The sequence below is a fragment of the Peromyscus eremicus genome, chromosome 2, assembly GCF_949786415.1.
Source record: "Peromyscus eremicus chromosome 2, PerEre_H2_v1, whole genome shotgun sequence".
NCBI lineage: Eukaryota > Metazoa > Chordata > Mammalia > Rodentia > Cricetidae > Peromyscus > Peromyscus eremicus.
This window is the reverse complement of record NC_081417.1, coordinates 14,665,401-14,684,230: the sequence shown is the minus strand read 5'-3', so window position 1 is coordinate 14,684,230 and position 18,830 is coordinate 14,665,401. Positions and strand designations below refer to the sequence as shown.

General features: G+C 44.8%; 1 protein-coding gene across 6 annotated transcripts in view; it reads left to right on the top strand.

Moving 5' to 3' along the window:
• Esrp1 (epithelial splicing regulatory protein 1) overlaps window positions 1–8,741 on the top strand; it is a 58,000-nt gene extending 49,259 nt beyond the window's left edge. For 4 of the 6 annotated variants that reach the window (XM_059253854.1, XM_059253855.1, XM_059253857.1 and 1 more), the window contains 2 exons: window positions 1,571–1,680; window positions 8,321–8,741. In XM_059253854.1, the coding sequence (XP_059109837.1) occupies window positions 1,571–1,645 (75 nt within the window). In that variant the 3' untranslated portion in view covers window positions 1,646–1,680; window positions 8,321–8,741. The remainder of the gene's footprint in view (window positions 1–1,570; window positions 1,681–8,320) is intronic. The other 2 variants (XM_059253856.1, XM_059253858.1) reach the window with 1 other exon arrangement.
• The last annotated feature ends 10,089 nt before the right edge of the window (window positions 8,742–18,830 follow it).

Here is an 18,830-nt window from a genome sequence, read left to right as displayed (position 1 = left end):
TGAATAAATGAAATTTGCCAGTGGTATCCATTTTTATCTTTTAAATGAATATAAAACTTGGTGTCATAATGACAAATGTCATTTTAGAAATACATTATCTTTGTTGAATGTGGTGACGCACATCTTTGATCCCTGCACTTGTGAGGCAGAAGCACGCGGATCTCTGTGGGGCCAGCCTGGTCTACATAGTAAGTTCTAGGACAGTTAGGGCTACATGATGAGACTCTGTCTTGAAAAAACAAAATAAAGAAAAGGGGAGAAAAACATACTTTTTAAATAAAGAAATTAGATATATTTCCCCATTAACTTTAGTAACATTTCTCTCATAAACTATTCCAACTTTGTGAATTCCCTGCTTATGAGAGTAGGGTACAAAGCTAGCAAGAGTACGGGGTGTTTAGGGAGAAATTCTGATGTGCAGAGTGGCTTCCCAACCTTGTAGCTGGTTGTGGTGGCACACACTTGTAATGCCAGCACTTGGGCTTAGCACTAGCTTAAGGTGTATCAAGAGCAGGATGACCATCCAGCTCCACCAGTGAAGCAGCTTCTTGCTTAGCATGCAGGAAGCCTGGGTTTCAGCCTCAACAACTCATAAACCCAACATGGTGGCACATGTCCAGAAGCCCAGCACTTGGGAATAGAGGCAAGAAGATCAGAGTATGGCGTGGTTTGGGTCTAGTCTGTGGTCTGGAGAGAACCCTGTCAGGAATAAAAGGAAGGAAGGAGACTATGCCGAAGAGAAATGGGGAGTAGGATTTCTGAAGGAGGCAAATACTTGGAAAGCATTCGGCAGTGAGAGGGTTAATTTGGTCGGTAAATTGAAGGCTCTGGTGTCTTCCATGGTGGATTACTGGTGGTTCTAGGGAGTCCTCACACACCTTTAATACTTCTCATTTGCTCTTTTCATTAGCCATTACTTTCAAGGGCTTTGAGCTTTCAATAAATACTGGCTTCCTCCTCAACATTCTGACTTTGGGTCTTTTGATGACTCATATAAAAATTTTTATTTAGTACCCAACTGAGAATTTGTTTCAATGGTTTATTTCAAATTTAAAACTATTTAAAATTCACTGGGTTTGTAGGTTAATGTATAATGCCTGACAAGGTAATTGATGCTCAAATACATGATACCCTGTCCTACCGGAAGGAAGTTATCATGTTAACTTAGGAGATCAGATTCTGTTTGCAGAGATGGCTCACTGGCTGCTCTACAGGGGTTCCAAGTTCAATTCCCAGTACCCACATGGCAGCTCCCAACCATCTGTGGGATCCAGTGACCTCTTCTGGTCTACAGATGTACATGCAAAAACAAAAAGATCGGATTTGATCCTCCTTAATTGTGGTCTAGTGGTTTTGTGTCCGTTTTTAATCCATATATTCAATGTAACTTCCACCTAGTAAAGAGTTTGATAAGTAATAAAAGGAAGCCTTGAGGTCAGTGTGTATGGCTTGTATTATTTCCTAGGGTCTACGTGTCATATATTTTTGTTAACATTTGTTTAGTTAAAATAACATCCACAGTGACAAGCTGTCCATCTATTGATCCTGTTTGTTTTAACTTGCATTTTAGTATGCAACCGAGGATGGACTTGTACACACAAATGACCAGGCCAGGACTCTACCCAAAGAATGGGTTTGTATTTAAGGGCCCAAGCAGTTAGATCGTCCTCAGAAAAGAAGGTAAGGACTGTAAGGACCTATCGTGTAAGCTAAATCAGAGAGGCCCAAAATGATATGGAGAATCGGAGGTTTCTCTAGGAAGGAGATGAGGAGGAGCCTCCCCTTTCCTCACTGGTATGTCTGAAGACCTTGAAGGAATATAGATTGGAATGAAGTTTGTAATCCAAGAACATGGTATCAGTGTAGTGTACATGAGTGAGAGTTGTGTGCTACTGTGGATTTGGGTGTCACTCTGGAGTAAATGACTTTTTATTTTTTTATTTTTCGAGACAGGGTTTCTCTGTGTAGCTTTGCACCTTTCCTGGAACTCACTTGGTAGCCCAGGCTGGCCTCAAACTCACAGAGATCCGCCTGGCTCTGCCTCCCGAGTGCTGGGATCAAAGGCGTGCGCCACCACCGACCACCCAGCTTATTTTTGTTTTTTAATTGAATTAAAATGGCCACCAAGATACCTCACTTGCTGCTTAGCTGGATAACCTGAATTTGATCCGAGTCCCACATAGTGGAAGTTAAGAACTGACTCCCACATATGCACCACACACAAATGTTATAGAAAAGAAAAAGTCACCCTTCTAGAAGAATTTACTTACTTTTTTTTGTGTATACAGCTCAGCCAGGTATATACATCAGAAACTACCAGATCACTTGAACCTAAGCTAGGGCGTGAGACCAGCCTGGATGATATTGTAAGACCTCATGTTCAAAAAATGGGCTTTGTTCCAAAAGCTTTCATTGTATGCCTTTTTTTCTCTCTTTTAAATCTAAAGCTAGTGGGAAGGAATATTGATAGTTTATGGGCTGTTGTTAAGAAGGACCCTATCAATTAACCCGCAAGTTTTCCCGGAAGGATACTGGCATTCTGTTCGGTTGCCGAGACGCGGTATCGCAGGCCACATCCAGGATAGGTGTGGCTCATTTCTTCGTATTTGGTTGTTGGATTTGCAGAGTTGTCCTTTTCTGATTTTGTTAACATTTTCATGGGTGTGAGCTTTAACCAGATGGAACCTAAACTGGAGATGTAATTGCCAGTATTCCATCATCTTTGAGAATTGTGACTCTGTGTGTGGCTCCTCATTCTGAGCCACGCCTAGTTTGGGCTACAAATGAAGAGGTTTGGATCTGCCTTTTCAGGGAGACTTTATAGTAGTTTTATAGGGCCTTGAAGGATCATTGTGTTCCTCAAAGTGGGAGCGTGTCCAGGTTCCACTGATGAAAGCACATCATTTTAGTTCACAGACACCCTTTTCATTTGCATTTTGTCTCCTCGTGTTTCCAAAAGATCGTGAAAGCTCTTCACAAGTTACTGAGCATGCCCAGAGGACCCCTGATCCCTGAGAAGGAGGCTAGACATTTGGCTGGAAGAAATGTCTCCTATTCTAACTAGACAAGGGTTTTGTTGTTGTTGTGTATTTTTGGTTTTTTTTTTGTTGTTGTTGTTTAATTTTTTTCGAAACAGAGTTTCTCTCTGTAGTCCTGGCTGTCCTGGATCTCACTCTGTTGACCAGGGTGGCCTCAAACTCACAGAGATCTGCCTGCCTCTGCCTCCTGAGCCCTGGGATTAAAGGGACAGGTTTTTATTTTTGTTCTTTCCCTGTGTAATTCTAGTCTGTACTCTCGAGGTCCCAAAGGTAGTGTTTGCACCTAAATTTAGTCTATCAATTGCTTGTCTAGGGATGTGTTCTCTACTCACATAGAGATGAGACTGGGTGTCTCTGCGCTGTAAGGTACCCAGGCGATCAATGTTGCGAACTTGACTCAACATTATCTGGGAGTCAGCTGGGTTAATGAATGGAAACAAAGTGTGTACACTGTGTGTCTGTGGAGCTGGGCTGTGTATATGCTGGCAGCTCTTTGCTACTGAGCCCCCTCCACCCTCTGCTGTAAGCTTTATAAAGTTCTATATTGATACGATTAATCATACCGTTACAGAAATGTATTTTATTTACTAAGTTATAATAATTAAGAAATAATGGCTGGGCGGTGGTGGCGCAGCCGGGCGGTGGTGGCGCACGCCTTTAATCCCAGCACTCGGGAGGCAGAGCCAGGCGGATCTCTGTGAGTTCGAGGCCAGCCTGGGCTACCAAGTGAGTTCCAGGAAAGGCGCAAAGCTACACAGAGAAACCCTGTCTCGAAAAACAACAACAACAAAAAAAACAAACAAAAAAAAAAAAAAAAAAAAAAAAAAGGAAATAATGAAGATTTCTCCAGTTTTTCCACACAAACCCTTTTGTGTTCCAGGCTCCTGCCCAGGACTCTTCCTTGGACTGAGTAGTCTGTGTTGCTCAGAACATTTTGCCTCTGGGGCTTAGGAGCCCGCTCTGCTCAGCTCCTTGCTTTACTGTTTTCCATCCACTAAGATTTCCCTTTGTAGAGTCTTTGAATGTGACTGACTTGGGCTCTCGGCTCCTTGGGCTCTTTACCTCCTTGTGCTGTGTCTCCCCCACCCTTTGTCACTGTGCTGTGGTCCCCAAACAACGGGAATTTGCATTTTGGAAGAATGATCTATTACTTCTGTGTAATGCACACACATACACACATACGCATATACTATTTTGTATATGTGTATGGGTATTTAGCCTACATGTATGTCTGTGCACCATATAGGCCAGAGAGGTCATTCTTTGTGATGACTCTGTAATCCCAACACTGGAGATTGAAACAGGAACTGCAAAGAATTCAAGGCCAGCATAGACTACATAATGAGTTCCAGTCTACCTTATGCGAGAGTATTTAAACAAACATAACTTGTTAGAATTTTAGGGTTGTTTTTCTTCTTTTTGTTTTATTGAGACAGGGTCTTGTTATATAACCTAGGCTAATATTTCATACCTGGTGAAATCCAGTTATCTTTTAAAATTCCTGTGTAAGCTGGGTGTTTTGGTGCAAGTTCACAGTTCCAGTACTTTCGAGGCAGAGAAACGATTTCCATGAGTTCCAGACTAGCCAAAATAACACAAGAAGAATCCTGTCTCAAAAACTAAACTAAGAGTAACAAGTGAGCATGGCGATTCACACCTCTAATCTCAGCTCTTAGAACAGTTCAAAGTTCAAATCCCACCTGGCTATTTAGTGCCTTTCTAGGCAGCCTCAGGCTGGTCTGCAGCATGAAGCCTTCCTTGTCTCTAAAAGGAAAAGGAAACAAAATTCTCTTGTGTACATAATACTTTAATGATAGTTTATGACAAAATAAAACATTGTTTTAACATACATCTTACCAGAAAGGAAAGAGAGATTTGTGAGTGTTTGCATTTAAAACTTTAAAAATTATCTTTGGATCATACTGTTTGCTTTATTGTTGCTAAAGAAAAAAAAGGAAACATTTTTTTCTGTGTCCTGGAATTCTCTTTTCCTGCTAGCTGTTAGGATGCTGCAGCTCCACTGTTAAATGCCTGGAATGCCACTGACCTCACCGAGATGAAGAAGCAGGTCTGAGGAGGCTAAACATCCAACATCCTTTAATAATTCTGACCCTTCCCCACAACAACTTAGGACGGGCATATACTTCAGGTGTCCACAAGGTGATTCTTAGTATACTGTAGTGAGCTGGGGAGAGGAACATGGAACTGCATGATAACTGGCAGGCTCAGATTTCACCGACTTGGAAGATCCAGGGCTTGGCTTTAGTCAGGTTCCCGGCACGAAACATCCATCCCCAACTTTCAAGTCAGAAGGCAGGATTTGGGTTTTCTGTCAAGGCTCACGACTCTCTCTCTCTCTCTCTCTCATGATGCTTAATTATTGCAAGACTTTCATTGCTCTTTTAGCTGGTAAAATTGCCTCTCCGTGATATTAGCACTGGGAAAGGCAAAGTTCTTTCAGGAAAACTACGGGTGCTGGCTAAAGAAGTGGGAAATTGTGTGACCATGGTGAATAATTAATAGATTTCCTTACCTGTATTTTTCTGCATCCAAAGAGAAGCTTTTCCATGCATAGTGTTTTAAGCTGAGCACTAAGTTGTGTCTTTGTAAAACATATTTTAAACATGAATGCTCACAAACTAGCATTTGGGGTTTTTTTTAGGGGGCGGGGGTTGTTTTTGTTCTTTTTTTTTTTTTTTTTTTCTTTTTTGAAGACTTGATTGTAAATTTGTACCAATTGTAGAATTTGTTAGTTAGTCTTGACCATAATTCGGACTGGCCACTTCAAACTGGAGTCATTTCCATTTCTCTCTTTATCTGTTTCTCATTTCCATGGTGGAAAAGTATGCACAATGCCAACAGTTTTCGTTTTAATTTTCGAGTATTTTTGGTTTTGTTTCAGGGGAAATCTGTCTGTGTAAAGATTTTGTCCTAGGTCTGTCCATTCCAACCAGCCCTCAGAATCTGAGACCTCATGTACCAAAAATCCACAGATGCCCCCAACCTTCATATAAAGCTACATAGCGTGTGCTTATAGCCCACATTTATCCTCCCATATGCTTTGAAATATTTCTAGACTACTAATAATACAATGCAAAGGGAATGTTAACACACAGTGTGGCTGTATCTCCTGGCTAGTCTGGTACTTTCTATGTAGCCCAGACTTGCCTTGGGGGTAATTCTCCTGCCTCAGCTTCCTGAATGTTACAAATGTGCCCCACCAACCTGGCCTGGTTGCTCCTGTTTCCAGTGGTTGCTTTTTTGGAGAACAGTAAAAGGTGGGCTGGAGAGATGACTCAGTATTTGAGAGCACTTACTGCTAGCCAGGTGGTGGTGCACACCTTTTATCCCAGCACCCAGGAGGCAGAGGCAGGCTGATCTAAGTTTGAGGTCAGCCTGGTCTACAGAGCCAATTCCAAGACAGTCAGAGCTACACAGAGAAGCCCTGTCTTGAAAACCAAACAACAAAAGAGCACATACTGTTCTTGCTAACCAGCTGAATTTGGCTCCTCACACCCACATGAGGAGCTTGCATCCTCCTGTTATTTTAGCTCCAGGGCGCACTCTGGCCTCAGTCACCTCCACCATTGCGCATATTCCCACACAGACACATGAATATCGGTAACTAGGAGTAATGAAAATAAAGGAGATACTGACCAGAAGAGTGTGTCCATGATCAGGACTCAGCTTTTCCTCCTGAGTGGTCCTCACCAGCCCTTCAAATGTATAAATCTGGATCCATGAGTGAACGGCTTGCTGTGCCAGTTCCACACTGTCTGCCTCACTTTGCCCATCTTCAAGGTGGCCATGGGGTGTGCTCTGCAGCACTTCCCTAGCGTGTGTGAAGACCTGGGCTTCATCCCTACTACCAAAGTCAGTCAGATGGCTGTAGCAGGACGACCTAAAGCAGTGGTTCTCAACCTGCCGACACGGTTCCTCGTGTCGTGGGGACCCCCAACCACAACATTCTTCTCGTCGCTTCTTCATAACTGTAATTTTGCTGCTGTTGTAAATTGAAATGTAAATATTTTGGGCATAGAGGTTTGCTAGAGGGGTTGAGACCCGCAGGGTGTGTGAGAAGGAACTGACGGCCTGAAGTGCTGATCAGTCCGTGGCTTAGAGAGTTCCTGATTGCCATCAGTCATGCCTTGGTACTGCCTGTTGATTTTAACATTTTTGTTGAAATTTGTGAGTTTTAGGAGTTTTTTTAACTTGATATTTAATTTTTTTTAAAGATTTCTTTTAAATTTATTTTATGTGCATTTGTGTTTTGTCTGTGTGAGGGTGTCAGATCCCTTGGAACTATAGATATGGTTGTGAGCTGCCATGTGGGTGCTGGGAATTGAACCCAGGTCCTCTGGAAGAGCAGCCAGTGTTCTTAACTGCTGAGCCCTATCTTCAGCCCCTCAAGATTTATTTTTAAAGATTTTTTTAAAAAAATTGTGTGTGTGTGTGTGTGTGTGTCTTTGCCTGCCTGAAATGTTACTTAACCCTGGGCTGGAGTTACTATTTGTGACGTGCCTGATTTGGGTCCTGAGAGCTAAACTCTACAAGAGTAGTTTGTACTCTTAACCACTGAGGCATCTCTGTAATCTCTCTAGCCTGTAAAGGTACGTGGTGTGTGTGTGTGTGTGTGTGTGTGTGTGTGTGTGTGTGTGTGTGTGTGTGTGTATGCCCACAGAAGCCTACAGAGTATCAGAACCCCTGGAGCTGGAGTTACAGGCAGCTATGAACTGTCTACTCTGAGTGCTGGAAGCCAAACTCCAGTGCTCTGTAAGAGCAGCAAGTACTTTTAACCACTGAGCCATTTTTGTTTCTGTTTGGTTGATTTTCTTGAGACAAGATCTCTATGTAGACCAGACTGGCCTGGAACTCGCAGAAATCTCCTGCCTCTGCCTCCCCATTCCTGGGATTAAAGGTGTAGACCACCAGGCCTGGCACTCCAGCTCTGTGTAAGACCTTTAATATTGAGTTGAACTTTTATAATGCTAGAAGAACATCCCAACTACTTGACCCCACTGAAGAATGGGTAAAATTGGAACTGCATTGAGTTTGACAAGTGCCATATCACATGTTAAATATACTGAGTAATACAAAGGGAGGAGTATTCCAGAAAATGCCAGATGCCTTTGCCAGTCTATTAAACTCAGCCATTGACTATGTGAATGCCACCATGAATAAGAACTGGGACTGTCTGAAAGATGTTAGCCTCCTAAGAATTTGGAAACTTAAATTTAGAGGTTATAATACTGCCTTTTTTTTTTTTTTCTCTCTCTCTTCAGTGTTTGAAAGACGTATGGTGATCCTGAAACTATCAGACAAGAAAACTTCGAGCAATTTCAGGGGATATTTGTCTACACTCAGGCTGCAGTATTTTCAGCCAACACAACTGGATAGTAGGCCTGCGCCTCAACTTTTGGTGGAGTGAAAAATGTTGAGCCAGTGAAACCATATCTTAATAGCGAGTGGCATGCACACACCTGGCTCCTTGCTGAGTGCAAAGAGGAATTAAAATGTGAATTTGAAGTCAATCGTCTCACTTCCAGCTAAAGTGGCATCAATTATTTCCTCAGTTTAAGTCTTAGATAAAACATATTCCACTGGTGTCCACCTTCCTCCATTAACTGCTATGGAAGCTTCATTGTGTATTCCCACTCGTCTATCTCCCTTTTTTCTGTAAAATAAAACCCTCTTGCTAACTAATTTAAGTGTAAGTTCTTAGAATACTTAAGTACCAAACTAAGAAAAGAAATAAAGTAAAACTGATATTTTTCCAAATATTAGTTTTCTTCAATATGCCATAATGATGCCTTATAGTGAAAAACACAGATTTTTAAAACACCTCAGACAGGCTGGGCCTGTAGCTCTCTGGCAGAGGGCTTGCCTGGCATGCTAGAGCCCTGGGTTCTAGTCCCACCTTCCTCTCCATACATATGCCTAGTTAACAGTTTGGATGTTTTTCTCAGCAGGTACCAGTTGTAAATAAGAATGAAGTAGGGGCCAAAATTTGAAACCAAAACTGAAGCAGCTACATGTAGTTAGTGATTCCTAGTTTGAGCTGTAACTAAATGTTCAGCTTCGTATGTATTATTTTATATTGTACTTTTTCATTGTTGATGGTTTGGACTTTAATAAGAGAAACTCCATAGTTTTTAATGTCACAAAAAGAAGACTATTTGAACAGTGTATTTTGGAAAGCAATATACTAACCAAAGTGAATGCTTGTATATATTATGATAGCCCTTTTCTCTAATGCCTCAACTGTCAAGTACTTAAAGCCTGGAAAAGCTAAGACCGTAGTCAGCATGCTGGACTGAGTAAACACCAAGGCAGTTAGAGCAGTATCAGTGCTCGCTGTTAGCTGTGTTTATGCTCCAGAAGTGCAATATTAGACACTAGCTAGTACTGCTGCCTTGTGTGACTCACGGGGAAAGTGATTTGATTAAATGCACATACTTCTTTGTTAACTCATGTTGCCTTTCCTTGGCTGCAATGTCATGCAGATTTTGTGGCTGCTATTTTTAGTTACTTTGCATTAACACCTTGACTGGGAGTCAAACATTACCCTCATACTTGACCAACACTAGCCCTTCAACTGCAGTGGAAAAAAGAAGCGTTTTGTGAAAGTTGGTGAGATCTGGTACTCGAAAAAAAAAACAAGAAAAAAGTTCATACTTGATGCCTGAAGCCATTCCTGCCCAGAGCTCTGAGGGACTAAGGTGGGCAGCAGCGCTCATTACAGTACTGCTGCGTTTCTTTTGTAGAATTGTTACATTCAACAATAAAACTTGCCTGCTTAATCTCAGTGTTGGCGTTCTTCATTTTTGTGGAGGCGTGTGGTGACCGTGGCAGGGGGAAGTCTGCCTTTTCGGTAGGTCCTTTGCCCTCGTTTACCATACAAAGTTACAAAAGCTTCCGGTAAACTGAGTTGTTTGATCCTTACACCTTGGCTCTCTGAGTTGTTTGATCCTTACATCTTTTTGTGTTGGGGCACCTATCCAGGCCCGTGTGTGTGGTTAGTTTTTCTCCAACTTCTGTTTGAGAAAGAAGCTCCAGTGAGTCCCTGCAGCGTAGTGACTCACCCCCCAGGACCGGGGTTACTGTGGGGCCACCATGCCAGCTTTCTGTGTGGGTGCTGAGAATCCAAACTCCTCTCCTCAGGGTTGTGCAGCTCGTGCTTCACTGACTGAGCCTACCAATGTTCGCTTCTTATTTCCACCTGTCTGTGCTTGACCAGCTGGACATGACTATCCCAATACTTAGAAGGATGAGGCAGGAGGATTCCAAATTGGAGGTCAGACTGAGGTACAATGTGAGACTGTCACAAAAACGGGGTGGGGGTGGGAAATACAACATGGCCAGGCATGCACTTTTAATTCCAGCACTCAGGAGGCAGAGGCAAGCAGGTCTCAGTTTGAGGCCAACCTGGTCTACAGAGTGAAACCCTGTCTCAAAAGACAAGTATTCGGGAGATAATGGAATTGAGTAAGGGTGATGAGGTAAGAAATGAGAAAGAGATCCAGAATGTGTTAAAAAAAAAAAAAAAAAAAAAAACCTTTATTCCCAGTCAAGTTTATACTCTTCCTGATTTTTCCTTCCCCGAGGTCCTGGACTCAGGTGGCCCTGCTTAGCTGGGACTTTGGGCTCAAGCTGTCCCTCAAGGCATAGGTGGCAGTGCCGTTTTTGTTAGCCACTACATTCTTTGACTGCAGTACCTGACATGTGGTACACAGTACAAGCTGAGTGAATAGAGTACTTGCTCAGTGCCCTGAGATTGATCTCCAATACCAAAATAATAATAAAAATGACGGGGTTTCTCTGTAGCCTTGGCTGTCCTGGAACTCACTTGTAGACCAGGATGGCCTCCAACTCAGAGATCCACTTGCCTCTGCTGGTATTAAAGGTGTGTGCCACCACTGCCAAGCTACAGTATTTTGTAGCTAGAGTTTTCCTGCCTGGCCCACAGTCAGGACAAATCTCTCTCACCTGCCAGTCCCACAGCCGCTCAGACCCGACCAAGTAAACACAGAGACTTATATTGGTTTCAAAGTGTATGGCCGTGGCAGGCTTCTTGCTAACTGTTCTTACAGCTTAAATTAATCCATTTCCATTAATCTATACCTTGCCACATGGCTTGTGGCTTACGGGCATCTTCACATGCTGTTTGTCATCATGGCGGCTGGCAGTGTCTCTCTGACTCAGCCTTCCACTTCCCAGCTTTATTCTCCTCCTTGTCCCGCCTACACTTCCTGCCTAGCCAATGGCCAATCAGTGTTTTATTTATTGACTAATCAGCAACACATTTGCCATACAGAACATCCCACAGCAGTATTTAAATGGTAAAATTGTATTTGAGTACTAGCTTATGATACATCAGTACAGTTCTGACTTTTTTTTTTTTTTTTTTTTTTTTTTTTTGGTTTTTCGAGACAGGGTTTCTCTGTGTAGCTTTGCGCCTTTCCTGGGACTCACTTGGTAGCCCAGGCTGGCCTCGAACTCACAGAGATCCGCCTGGCTCTGCCTCCCGAGTGCTGGGATTAAAGGCGTGCGCCACCACCGCCCGGCCAGTTCTGACTTTTACTGTTTTTCAAGACAGGATTTTTTTGTGTAGCCTTGGCTGTCCTAGAACTAGCTCTGTAAACCAGGCTGGCTACCACCTCCCGGCCAGTTCTGACTTTTATTTTGAAATACTAATGTATTCAAGAAGTTGCTATTCATGCTCAGCTAGCTGCACATCTGGATTTGCAGTGGTTATGAGATTTATGTGCTTTGGTGGCTTCTGACATCTACTGGACACAGTGCTACATGCCTTCCAGGAAGCAACTCCCAGCCGTAGGTACATTCAGGATTGTGACAGAATTTGAGAAAACCTGGCTGGCTGGGTAGTACTAGAAATTGAATTTCTTTGCAAGCAAGTATGCTCCCATTATCTACAATGCCAGCTCTTTTTGTTTCGAGTCAGGGTTTCACTAAATCGTCCAACCTAGTAGTTCCCCTACTAGAGCCTCCTGAGTAGCTGAGATTATAGGCCAGTGCCTGGCTAAAGTTTTTCTGTTATGAAATCCTTTTTATTAAAAATAATTTTTATAGAGTGTATGCTGATTTCCCCTCCCTCATCTCCCAGATCTTATACCTCTGAGTCCATGGACCTTCTTTCTCTCTCTTTAGAAAACAAACAGGCAAAAAAAAAAAAAAAGAAAAAAAAAAAAGAAAGAAAAAGCACAAGAAACATACACAGAAACACATAAAACAAAACCCATAATGATACAAAATTGGAAACCATAGTATACAAGCAAAACACCAGTAAGGTCAGAGAGAGAAAGAACAACACAGATGAGACCAAAAAAAAAAAAAACTCCAAAAATGTAATGGAATGCTTTTTGTTTTGTTTTTGTATTGGCTGTCTACTGCTGGTCATCAGTGTGTGGAGAGCAGCAAATAGGCTTGGCAATAGCCTGGATTGTTTGGGAGTTTCCATGGAGCCCCTCTGGCCAACAACTCAGCTAGATACAACCCATTCCAGGCACTGGGCGCTGGAGTTTCACTTGGTGGGAAAAATGTCTAGTTACAGCTTTGTCTCCCCGCATTATTTATTTGGTGACTCCATTTAGATTTCTTTCACACACGTGTGTGTGTGTGTGTGTGTGTGTGTGTGTGTGTGTGTGTTACATACACAGAAATACAATTTGAGGTGTGATGACTTGGTCCCCAGTGTTAGGATTAAGCAGCGAGGGTACCTCAGCAGGTCTAGGCCAAGGCGTGCCTCTAAGAGATCACACCCTGTAACAGTTCCAATACAGGAGGTTTGGGGGGGGCGGGGTCAAGGCTGTCTCAGTATGGATGTGAGAGAGAGACAGAGATAGGCAGAGAGATTGGGAGATGGAACAAGAGACAGAAAGCTGTGATGTGGAGAGGGACTTCTTTAAAAGGTTTGACTCTCACAGGAAAATATGTAGCTACAATGGAATGCACCATGCCTGGCGGTGGCTGCTGGCACTGAGTGGCTGAAGGCAGACTGGGAGAGCACCTGATCTGTAACACCCAGCACAAGCTATCTGCACATGCTCGAGAGTGGTCCACCCTAGCCACTTAAAGGACGATGCTGGGCCACTTCCACTCTGGCCTTTGATGACACAGCAGATCCAACTGCCATGGTCAGTGTTAGGGTAGGGAAGGGTTTCGTTAGTTTGTTTCTGAGTTAATTGTATGAAGAACTCAGGGTCCATTTGATCTCTAACTGCCTTTCCTTTTTTTTAAAAAAAAAAATTTTGTCAAGACAGGGTTTCTTTGTTTAACAGCCCTGGCTGTCCTGGAACTTGCTTTGTAGACCAGGTTGGTTGGTGCCTTTCCATGTACCCAGACTGCTGAGACCAATTAACACTATTATCTTCTGGTGAGCCATCACAATCCCTATAAATGGGTTTGCCCAAGTTTTAAAAAAAAAAAAAATCCAGAACAAGGGCTGAGCAGATGGCTCAGTTGGTAAAGTACTTACTTACTTGACTTACAAGCGTGAAAATGTGAGTTGAACCCAAGCACCTGTGTAAAAAGCTGGACGTTGTATCACTCACTTGTCGCATGAATCCTAAATGGTCTTATAATAAAAACCTGGAGCCAGATATCAGGGTGAAAGCTGAAAGATCAGAGAAGCAGAGCAGCCAAGCCACTGCCTCTTATCTCACCAACTCCTCAGCCTGACAGAGCCGGAGGTCCTGTCGCCTCCCGCCTTTCTCTGCTCAGCTATATCACTTCCTGTTTCAACCTTCCTAGTGTTAGGATGAAAGGTGTGTGATCCAAGTTCTGGAATTAAAGGTGTGTGATCCCATGTGCTGGAATTAAAGATGTGTGATCCCATGTGCTGGAATTAAAGGTGTGTGTCAACACTGCCTGGCTCTGTTTCTCTTTTAGACTGGATTCATGTCGTGTAGCCCAGTGTGGCCTTGAACTCAAAGAAATCCAGATGGATGTCTGCCTCTGCCTCCCCAGTGCTAGGATTCAAGGTGTGTGCCACCACTGCCTGGCCTCTATGTTTAATCTAGTGGCTTGTTCTGTCCTCTGATCTTTAGGCAAATTTTATTTGTTCAAAATATCACCACATTTCCCCTTTTTGTGTAAAAATAAAAGAAAGTTATAACTAATAAAAGAAAAACTAGGGAGCTGGAGAAATGGCTCAGAGGCTAAGAGCACTGGCTGCTCTTCCAGAGGTCCCAATGCAGAAGTTACCTGGTATACTGATAGCAGCAGCTTCCTGCAGGATGGCCAAAGGTATGAGGAGGCAGCAGTTACCACTGCAGAAGAGGTAGTATGGGCAGAGTTGATGCCAACTGGCATGTCCACCCAACACATAGAGCTGATAGCCCTAAGGCATTAGAAATGGGGCAAGGGCAGAAGGTTAATGTCTATAAGGACAGCCAGTATGCTTTTGACATGGTGCATGGGGCAAAATACAAAGAAAGGGGACTACTAACTGTGGAAGGAAAAATTATCAAAAATAAAGATGAGATCCTGGCCCTCCTTAAAGCCCTATGGTTAACCAAGAAACTGGCCATCATCCATTGCCCTGGGCACTAAGAGGGGATGGACCTATCCCCAGGGACAACAATCTGGCTGACAAAACTGCCTGGCAGGTGGCACTGCATACTGAGAGTCTTTGCACATGTCCTGGGGACCAAGGGGCACCCAATCTACCCAAAAATCCTGGGAATACTAAGGAAGACCTTGCCTGGATCATGACCCTCCCTATGACCCAGGGTCTAGACGGGTGGTGGAGGACTACAGATAGTAAAATCTTCCTGCCTGAACATCTGGGAGAGAGACTGATCAACAAGATCCATTGATCCTCTCAGATGGGAACACGGAGAATGTAGGACTTGGTTAGACAGTTGGAAATTAGAATCAGAGATACACAATAAACATTGTAAATATTATCACCAACTGCAAGGCTTGCCAACTCACCAACACAGTGACCAACCCCAAAAATCCAGGAACCAGGCTTGGGGCAAGAAACCAGGGGCCTACAGGGAAGTAGACTTCACTTAGGCAATACCTAGAAAGCATGGCTACAGGTATTTGTTAGTGTTTACAGGTACCTTTTCAGGATAGGCTAAAGCATACCCCACCAAGTATGAAACAGCACAGTTAGTTGCCAAGAAGCTCGTAGAAGACATCTTACCCAGCAGGTATGGTTTCCTAACTATGATAGGGTCAGACACTGGGCCAGCTTTCTCATCCCAAGTGAGTCAGAATTTCGCCACCACCCTGGGGTGTGATTGGAAATTACATTGTTCTTATAGACCCCAGAGTTCAGGGTAAGTTGAGCACAGGAACAGAACTCTAAAACAGACCTTAACTAAATTGTCCTTGGAGAGTGGTGCAGACTGGGTGGCTCTCCTTCCTTTTGCCTTGTCTAGGGTTAGGGACTCCCCCTATCAGATAGGACTAACCCCATTTGAAATTATGTTTGGCACCCCACCTCCCATCATCCCCAACCTCCAGGCAGATTTGCTTGCAGAACTAGATGACAAAAAACTCCTCGATGCTATAAGAGGGGTCCAGTGGGATCACAAGGAAATTTGGACCAAACTAAGAGCCTTCTATGAATCTGGTGTCCTGCCTGAATGCCACAGGTACTGGCTGGGTGACTGGGTATATGTGAAAAGACACCACCAGGTGTCATTGGAGCCCAAGTGGAAGGTGTAAGTAACTATGTTGCCACTCTGTGGGTTTGGTCCTGGGTTTCAGCACCAATATGTGAGTTTTGAACTCTGGGAGAAAGGCATCCTGACTACTTGGGAAGTCAGGTGACACATTGAGCTGCTAAGATAGCTCTGATGGCTGGAGCTGCTTAGGACAGCTCAGCCCTGGAGGGTGAGGTATCCCGGATACCATGAGCTGCTTAGGACAGCTCAGCCCTGGAGGGTGAGGTATGCTGGATACCATGAGCTGCTTAGGACAGCTCAGCCCTGGAGGGTGAGGTATCCCGGATACCATGAGCTGCTTAGGACAGCTCTGATGACTGGAGCTGCGATGAGACAGCTCAGCCCTGGAGGGTGAGGTATCCCGGATACCTTGAGCTGCTTAGGACAGCTCTGATGACTGGAGCTGCGATGAGACAGCTCAGCCCTGGAGGGTGAGGTATCCCGGATACCTGAAGCTGCTTAGGACAGCTCAGCCCTGGAGGTATTCTGGATACCTCAAATTGCTTAGGACAGCTCTGACAACTGGAGCTGTGATGAGACAGCCCAGCCCTGGAAGGGAAGGTATTCTGAATGCTCCAGAGAGTCAGGCCTGGAGCTGCTAGGACAGCCCAGTCCTGGAAGGGAAGGTATTCTGACTGCTCCAGAGAGTCAGGCCTGGAGCTGCTAGGAGAGCTCAGCCCTGGAAGGGAAGGTATTCTGACCGCTCCAGAGAGTCAGGCCTGGAGCTGCTAGGACAGCTCAGCAGGGAAGGGTATCCTGACTGTTCCGAAGTCAGGCTATATCTGGTGTGGTGGGGGATGGTCTCCCCGAAGGATATAGCAATCCTGCTCCTCTCCTGGAGAGCCTCTAAAGCTGAGCTTTGCTCAGCCCCACTTAAGGGGGCTTCCAAGCAGAGCTCTGCTTCTTCTCTGGCCTAAGATGTTGCTTCTTTTGCTTCACTCTGAAAAAGGGGAAACTGCTGCAGAAATGTAGCAATCTCCTCTGGCTCCAGGGAAAAGTGTTACTTTTTCAGCTCCCTCTTGCTTTGTCCACTGAGGGACTCTCAGCAAGTATCTTCTGTTCAGCTCTGCCTTGCTCTGTCCACTATGGGATGTCTCAGCAAGGATCTCCTGTTTGCCAGTGAATAAAGATCTTCACACCCAAAACTCTTTTGAGAAAGAGATTTATTTCAGATGGCAGAGGAGGGACGCCCCCCCCCCCAAAAAAGAAAGAGATTTGTTAAGGAGGGGTTCAGGAGAGTAACTTCCTCTACCAGGGTGGAGAGAACAGCCCACAACTAACCAGGCAGGGCGGTTTATATAAGATCTCTTGGGGGTGGAGTCAACCAGGAATTGGCTAGTTTTTTCTGCTCAGGGATTGGTCAGTTTTGTGGGTTAGGGGCAGAGATGGCCCTGATTTCAGAGCTAACTGTGTTTCTTTCACTGGCCTTTCTTGGCTTTTTGACACTACTTCTAAGACCAGGGCACATTTCTTTCACTGACTCTGATTCTAGGGACCAAGAGTATTTCTTTGGTACTAGTTTCAGAGTCAGGGCATGTTTCTTTGGTTCTGGGTTTGGGGATACAGTGTTCCTTTCTCTGGCTCAGATCCCAAATCCGGGCTGTGTTTCTTTCCTTGGTTCTGGGCTCCAGGGCCAGGGTGCTACTTTCCTGTTCTGTGATTGGTTGGTTTCACAGGCCAGTTGGCCAGGGACAGAGATGGCTCTGATCTGAGCCAAACTGTGTTTCTTTAGCCAGCCCCTTTTCCCTACAGAAGGGACCCTACATGGTTCTGCTGACCACGTTGACCACTGTCAGGGTTGACAGTGTGGCTAACTGGATCCACTATACCCATGCCAGGCCAGCTGATCCTTTTGTACTCAAGGAAGAATGCCAGGGTGAAGGATGGGAACTTCAAGGAATCCAGAACCCCCTCAAGTTCTGAGTGTGGCACAGGAAGTAATATGGCTCCTACTGATGATTTTACCCACTAGGACTTGAGCCTCGGGAAATCCACACATGCCTTGGAATCAGACCTGGACAATCGTGAACGCTGAGACGGGAGCCATTGCTACATTGCTAACAGCACCTCTTCAACACCGGCCCCCAAACACATGGTTCCCTGAACTTTGTGGATTTATGTGACCTAGTGGGGGAAAACTGGGTCCCATCAGACCAGGAACAGTTTTTGGAGTATGGTTGTAATTTACCCAAGCCGGGGGTGGTTGTGGTGATGGTGGATGTGTGTGTGAAGTAAGCCTAGGAGTCTCAGGTTCTATGTCTGTCCCGCCCACCCCCGCACCAAAGAGCAGTGGCATAAATCTGGAGGCCCTGAGACACCTACTGTGCCAGATGGGGATACAATTACAGTAGCCCATGCAGGATATATGAGAGCACTGGGGGACGGGAGTATGCGCTGTAGGTCAGTAGCTAGTCGACTGTGGAGCGCTTCCCCAAACACCCATGGGCCACCAGCGGGGGGCGCTGCAACTCGTTAGTCATCAAATTTATTGACCAAGGGGAAAAAAAAACCAGACTGGACACCTGGTAAGACTTGGGGACTGAGGCTTTATCGCACTGGATATGACCCCAGGGCTGATGTTAACCATCAGGCATATTCAAACCCAGTTACTGGTGGCGATAGGGCCCAATCAGGTAATAAACCTGTCATCAGCCCCTGAACCCACGCCCCCGAAAAGCTCCCCACAACCGTCAGGTATGTCAGTCCCTTTGACCACCAGGACCTCAGAAACCAGTCCGGCTGCAACCGAGGGAGGAGATCCGCTCCTGGAGCTCCTTAACCAGTCATTTCTGGTCCTGAACTCCACCAATCCTAACCTGACTACATCTTGTTGGCTCTGCTATGACACAGCCCTCCCCCCATTATGAAGGTATTGCCTTTGTTGGTAGCTATACCAAAGTCACTGATCCCAGCCGATGCCGCTGGCAGTCCAAGGCACCGTTGACCCTTCAACAAATCATAGGCCAGGGCCTCTGTGTAGGGACAGTCCCCCAGGGGCAACAAACCCTCTGGGACCAAACCCTTGTACTCCCAGACTCCCAGAGTTATCTGAATCCCCACAATGATATGTGGTAGGCTTGTTCCTCGGGTTTAA